This window comes from Anneissia japonica, unplaced genomic scaffold (assembly GCF_011630105.1).
Source record: "Anneissia japonica isolate Jap-2015-1 unplaced genomic scaffold, ASM1163010v1 scaffold287790_len634930_cov199, whole genome shotgun sequence".
Classification (NCBI taxonomy): Eukaryota; Metazoa; Echinodermata; class Crinoidea; order Comatulida; family Comatulidae; genus Anneissia; species Anneissia japonica.
The window spans coordinates 285,796-292,521 of NW_022748191.1; the positions used below are offsets into that span (position 1 = coordinate 285,796).

At 33.3% G+C, this 6,726-nt stretch overlaps 1 protein-coding gene across 3 annotated transcripts in view; it reads left to right on the forward strand.

Annotated features, from left to right (window-relative positions):
• LOC117120719 (solute carrier organic anion transporter family member 2A1-like) overlaps positions 1-2,019 on the forward strand; it is a 12,831-nt gene extending 10,812 nt beyond the window's left edge. For all 3 annotated transcript variants that reach the window (XM_033265774.1, XM_033265775.1, XM_033265776.1), the window contains exons 9-10: positions 137-345; positions 1,295-2,019. In XM_033265774.1, coding sequence (XP_033121665.1) covers positions 137-345; positions 1,295-1,360 — 275 coding nt within the window. In that variant the 3' untranslated portion in view covers positions 1,361-2,019. The remainder of the gene's footprint in view (positions 1-136; positions 346-1,294) is intronic.
• Positions 2,020-6,726: the final 4,707 nt, after the last annotated feature.

Below are 6,726 nucleotides of genomic sequence, written 5' to 3' on the forward strand. Positions count from 1 at the left end.
GGGTTAACTTACTGTTAAAAGATTGAAGATTGATTTGTGAGGTCTCTAATTGGAGGGTGCGCTCTATATTAACAAATTATTAAAATAAATAACCATAAGGCTACTTACTGAAAATACTTTATATTTATTATTATAGGTTTCTTACCTGCCCCAATCTATTTTGGCGCTATAATTTCCAGTACGTGTTTGATTCGCCAGGAATTGTGTGGCCGTGAAGGAGCATGTCTTGTCTACGATCTTGAGCGATATCGCTACTCATTCATCGGTCTGTTTGTTGGGTTAAAACTCTTAGCAGCTATTCTCACAATGTGCACACACTGTAGCATAAACCCAGATCGTTTGGAGGTAAACTTGTTATTATTGTGAAAGATCATTAGTAAACGGTAATTTAAAGAATACTGTATGTAATGGCATATACAATGACAGTTGATTGGTTTTGAAGATGCCTGTCTTCAAGCTTTGTTCGGTTCCAATAGCTCTCTTAATCATATAGGAGTAGAAGCGTGTGACATATGCAGCGTGTAAGGCGTTGGACTTGCAATCGAATTGTCGGGGGTTCGAAGCCGATGCTCGTCACACTGCTTGTGTTCTTGGGCAAGACACTTTATCTGCATTTGCCTCTCTTCACCCAGGAGTATAAATGGGTACCTGGTAGGAGTTGAATGATTCGGAATGTAATTAGTAGTGATGATTACACATGTATAACCAGGAATTCTCCCAGTACAGGGCGCCGCTTGGGACACTGCTAATTATGTCTTTAAATAGGCATATATTTTAATTATGTACACATAATAGTTTGACAGTAATAATTATGTGGTACATAATTATTTTTGTAACAACAGAATGCCTATTTAATACATAATTAGCAATGTCCCAAGAAAGAGTATTTTTAAGGGGCGTGTTCGCCTCCGCGCACCCCCTAGATACGTCACTGTGCGCTAGATCTTTTAAATGAAAAAAATATTAGTTTACATAGGCATCTGCCACTAAAATGATACCAAATTATATAGATCCGTTTAAGAAAACACAGTTTACAGTCGATCAAATATAAAGTTTTACTTGTTTTTTGCTATAGAAAAAATAACTCAGTATCAAATACAAATTTTGTTTAGCACCATCCTTAGTACCGGTACCGGTACTTATTATCCGGGCTCTGAGTTTTCGTTGCACCGCATTTCAAAATTCGGTTGTTTTGTTTTGTTTTGTTTTTAAACTAAAATATTGGTAAATGCGTAGATTTGTATGAATAAAAATAAGGTAATTCATAAGTATGTGCTTTCCTTTCAATCCACAGAAAAACAAGACAAAGGCTCTGCCCATCGAACTTTTGCCGAATGACAGTAAACGAGGAAGTCCATGAAAGAGACGATTTCACGCATTATTAGATTAATATAAATTTTATCTTGTGATTAGTTTTCATATAACCAGAATGTTTTAAAGGACATTCTTTCAGCTTTGGTTTACTTAGAGGTTGACTGATATATAAACATTCAAAATATATAATATGGATAAATAATATGGATAATCAACTTTTAATTTATATTGAAACACAGAAAATATAAGAATTATAAAGAGATAGATAATAATTCTATAAGGAATTGTAGTAAATTTTATACTTACCTTATTAACTGACTAAGCTAATATCCTGGATAACTGATATTTTTTCGACTTAAGTTAAATACAATGCCTCATAGGCTAAGTAGTTGTAGAAAATATTATACGTAAGTCAAAATGCAATTTAATTACGCATTTCATTTAACTCTGCAGCTTTTTATGCAAATACCATAACCAGCTAGGCCATTGAGACTTCGTTGGGAATTCAAATCCGCTAATTCTTCACACTTTCGATCTGGCTGTCTAAGCCCCATCCAACAAAATAAAATACAAATAATTACGTGCTCATAAAATCTATATAATAAATTACCATAAGAATATATAAAATAAATATATATTATTTTTAATGACAATTAGATTTAAAATACTTTTAAAAAATAAATAAATATATATACTGATCGCTATACCAAAGTCTATTGTTTTGTAATTGAGTATATTATTGTTAAAGTAGTCATATTTTGAAACCATTGTGGATGCATCTTCTTCAAAAATGAAAATAGTGTATACATATAATTTATAATATAATTTGACAGGGGTTCATAACCGAAATAATTCGCAATATATACATATATTTTAATATTTTAAGACTATATATATTTGTTAGGCAGACGGAGTACCAAAGTGGCAAAAGATTATTTACAAAGTGATTTTTGTTGGAAACTGTTGATATCGACCTGCAATACCACCAAAAAAAAGTTGGATAGATTTCGGCCATGGGAAAATTTTTTATGACCTTTTACCTAAAAAGGGTAATTCTATATATAGTAACAAGGTGGTGGGGGGTAGAATAGATAGCCATATCTTATCCTAAACCCGTAATACATGCATTTTTAAGTATAAAATGTCATTGTTCAGTACCAATACAATTTTTTTTATATCAAGGATTACGCAAACATATCATTAATAATGTCAGAAACGATCAAAGGTCAAAGATCATTGCAACAAATTGGCCCATACCTTAAAAAAAACAGTGGATTATGTACATTCCTTTTGAAGTTCCTGCTTTTTTCTCTAAACAAAGTGTTTTATGGCTCATTAAATCTTAAATTTTGTATTTTGCATAGCTATTATTCAGTAACATGTGGCACTTACTTGGGATTTGCAGTGGAAATTTCTTTTTTTCTGGGTCATAATATACCATGTAATAAAAAAAATGTAAATCGAGTTTAAGGAATATATAAACAAATATTGAATTAAAAATGAAAATATGTAATAATAAGCAAGGCACATGTCATTGCTGAAGAACCACAGATTCTTCTGGATGCTTAAACCACCATTCCATTGTGGTCAAGTTGTGCTGATGACGTTCGCCATTTCGCCATGTTTGTGGAAGATCACGGGCTCGAGTTTCAGTTGATTTTTTTTTCTTTCTTTGTCAGATTTCCTTTTTGTTACTTTTCAATAAAAAAAGGTAGGTAGGTAAAGGTAGGAGAATAACCCATAACTTGCAGCGTCATTGTGCTGAATTGCGTATGGGCGTGGTCCGTGAATACCTAGCAGCCGTAAAGAGGCGCTTCTTGGTAGATACATGTTCACATCATTCCACAACGACATGGGCTGAAATAAACCATAACATCGAGGTAACCCCAAACTCTTCTTATCTATTTGAAGAGAAATGTGGGAGAAATAATATTTCCTAAACCAGAACATTCTGCTGTCTATGTTGTCTTTTCTACATGATTTATATAAACATGTTTATATATTTCTGTTTTACTGTCAGTGTCAGTGGTCATATATTTATATAGCGCCTTCCACAGAAAAACCGCCTCAATGGATCTATATGTGTTCTAATAGGAAAACACTTGGTAGGATGGTGCTTTAAGTAGCAGGACTTACTCTTATATCAGTCAATATTTTAACTTTGGTAGGGTTTGGATTTAGAGTAGGAATTATATGTTTTGATCTTAGATTCAGCAGATTATTTGCACTGGTAGGTATTAACATGAGTAGGATTTAATCTTTAATAGGTATTAATCAAACCAATTCCTTGTGCCATCAAACTTGATATTGGCTTCAGTGGGATTTTGTTATCACTATTATAGGAGTCTTACATATGGGAGCTGGGTGCGACACATTTGCTCATGGATTGGGTGGTATTTCCAAATCTAAAGACTATAAACTGTAGAAATCTTATCATTTTTAAAAGAGCCCAGAACATTAATATTTCTCAATGATCTGGTCCAGTCTCTGCTGTGGAGTAGATAACTGACAACGAGACACTTAGGAAGTACAAAGTTTTAGGAAATGCTATACAAATACTCATTATAACAGTGGGCCATAGCCTCAGCAGAGTACAGTATTATTTAATCATAAATTGTATATTCAATGAGTTAAATTACTTGAGACTTTTTTGCTTCCAATGTGAAGGAGGCATAAGTTCTTTTTTAGAAAGTGTCCTACCCTACCCCCCCCCCCCCCCCCCCCCCCCCCCACCCACCCACATGCCACTGTATAGAGACCATTCCAAATTTGATATTTATTTATATATCACTTAAGCTCTTATTAAATCATATTTTAAATGATATTGATAAATGCTATGACCCAGAAAATGTAGACACTGCAATCACCACTATAGGACTACTAATTAATAAATTATGGATATGAAAAATGAATATAGTAGCCATTTTTGATGACTTTTTGGAATTATTCAATTTTTGAAAATTATTATTTAATCATTATCAGATGAATTTTGAATTGGTTTCAGTTATGAAAAAAAAAACTCCGAGACAAAAAGTACTTAATTTATGGCTATTTCAAAGTTTTTGGCGCCATTTTGGTGGCCGCGGCCATCTTGGAAAAATCACTTGATGCTTGTGCAATTTTTGGCTAACATTAACATATGCATCTTTTCTAGACCTTATGATACAGAAAACATCCAAAAAAAGTTTTCTTGCAATTGTTTTTTGGGTCATATGTGGGATAGAACCAACTACCCCTACCGTTTCAGTGTTTGTTACTAAAAATAGATTGACCTTTATATAAAAGGTCATAACTCTTTTTCCCATGGGAAAAATTGTTCCAACTTTTTTTTTTGGTGGCTCTTGAAACCCTCTTAGATAGTTTCTACTCAGAAAACCTTTGTAAATAATTTGTTGCCACTTTGGCCAAAAAACTGGGTTTTTCACCCTAACTAATGTGTTATGTGCTTGATGTTGTACAAAAAAGACAATGTCTGCAAGTAGCTACTAATTTGACATATCAGTGCCTATAGCATCAACCCTTGTGAATTGATATACACCTATTTTAAAGTTAGAGAAAACAACATTGAATTTCTTTTAAAATAAGTTTTGATACCTTAGATCCATGCCTATTGGTGGCTTCCAGTACTTGCAGTACACATATTTTCCGTCTGAATTGACCATATACTCTAGTTCTTTGTAGGGTTTTCCTTGAGGCGTATATCGGCACTGTTTTCTCCTACTATTAAACGTTAAAATGCATATGAATATGTAAATGTGTAAGGGATATATTGATAGGTTGGAACGTACGGTACCTAAGTAAATATTTACTTATTTACTTAATCTCGATGGATTGCGAACGATGTTGGTGGAACGAAAGCATTCAGCTACGGCTTAGGGCCTATTTATGACAAACAATTCACTCAGTCTTTTTTTATCCATGGTCGAACCTGCATGATATTGTGTATCGAAACATAGCCACGTATACTTGGACGGTGAACGGTAAGTAATGTAGACCTAATGAAATCTTAACGGTTACATTTGTGATTCAGAAAAGCCAAAGAAAAACTAAGAACTCAATTGGGTTTCATGTTTTTTTTTATGTTCGTAACTACCGGCGTGACAGGTCAAATTTCTCAAAAATTTACTCTAAATAAGGCTTCTAATTTTTATTGTTAGGGAAGTCAGGCTTGGGTGGATAATACTAGAGTCAGCAATCAGGTGTTTTTGAGCCCATTAAACATAGGCTTCAGAGTATATTATATGTGAAACTGTATAAAAGAGGTGCAATGCCTAGGCTTAACCTCAGTAATAATACATTCAAGTACAAGGTCCAAATTGTCAAAAATGAATATCACGCTCTTACGATAAGCACTACTCCATCGTAATCGCACATCGTATGTAGGGCTTACATAAGCTAGGCCTACTAAATACATCAAATACAAGCTAGTATTTGTTGAAGTGTGATTTTTACAGTTCCTGACACGGTAGGCCTATATACTGTATGACTAACCAATTAGTGTAGCAAAAATAAAATCACGCTCAAGTAATTAAAAATCACATTAAATTAACTTATTTTGCAAGCTCACTCCTCACCTAGATTATCATCGATCCCCACTTCACCTCGCTCCCCACCATCAGTCCTCCCCCATTTCAAAGACTCGCAGACTTCTAAAGAATATAAATATGCTATAACTAGTAAAATTTTATAATATCTCATGGCTTAAGATTCAATCTTATCAAAAAATTATTTACAATACTCGGTAAACAAAGCTTAACAACACAAAAGATATGAAATTCACAAAATTGTCGCTTGGATAATACTGCCTGTGCCGGTCATGCGACGAATCTAAATCCGCTGTCAGTGAGCGATAAACGGCGCTGTTCTACATAGAATCGCGTCAGCCGAGACTGTCTCATTGAAGGGTAAATGGCAAAATGCATTATTTTCTTTGAGATTTCATTTTTATTTATTTTATTCATTTCGGCAAAATACAAAAGATATAAAAGCTGAAGAGAAGCGAAAGAATAAACGCGCTGCCACAAGGTGTGCTTCTCCAGGATTTCTACCTTGTGTAAAAAGTCCTGAAATGAATTTATTTTTATGTGTTTGAACACCATGCTGGTTCCTATTCAATAATTCCAAGTCAAGTGGTACAATTAAACGATGTTATGGTGCTTTATAGTTTACAGGGTCCATAGCATGCCTTGCCATTTGTATCTTTTTAGTGAGTTTTAGTTAGAGTTATTACGAGTTTAAGTTCCAACTTCAGAATTGCAAGATGTATCTTTTTCGTTATATTGCATATTTTTCTTTATTTATATTTTATAATATATATTATATTTGCCATTTTAATCTTATATATATATATATATATATATATATATATATATATATATATATTGTGTGTGTATAATTATGTATATATGTGTG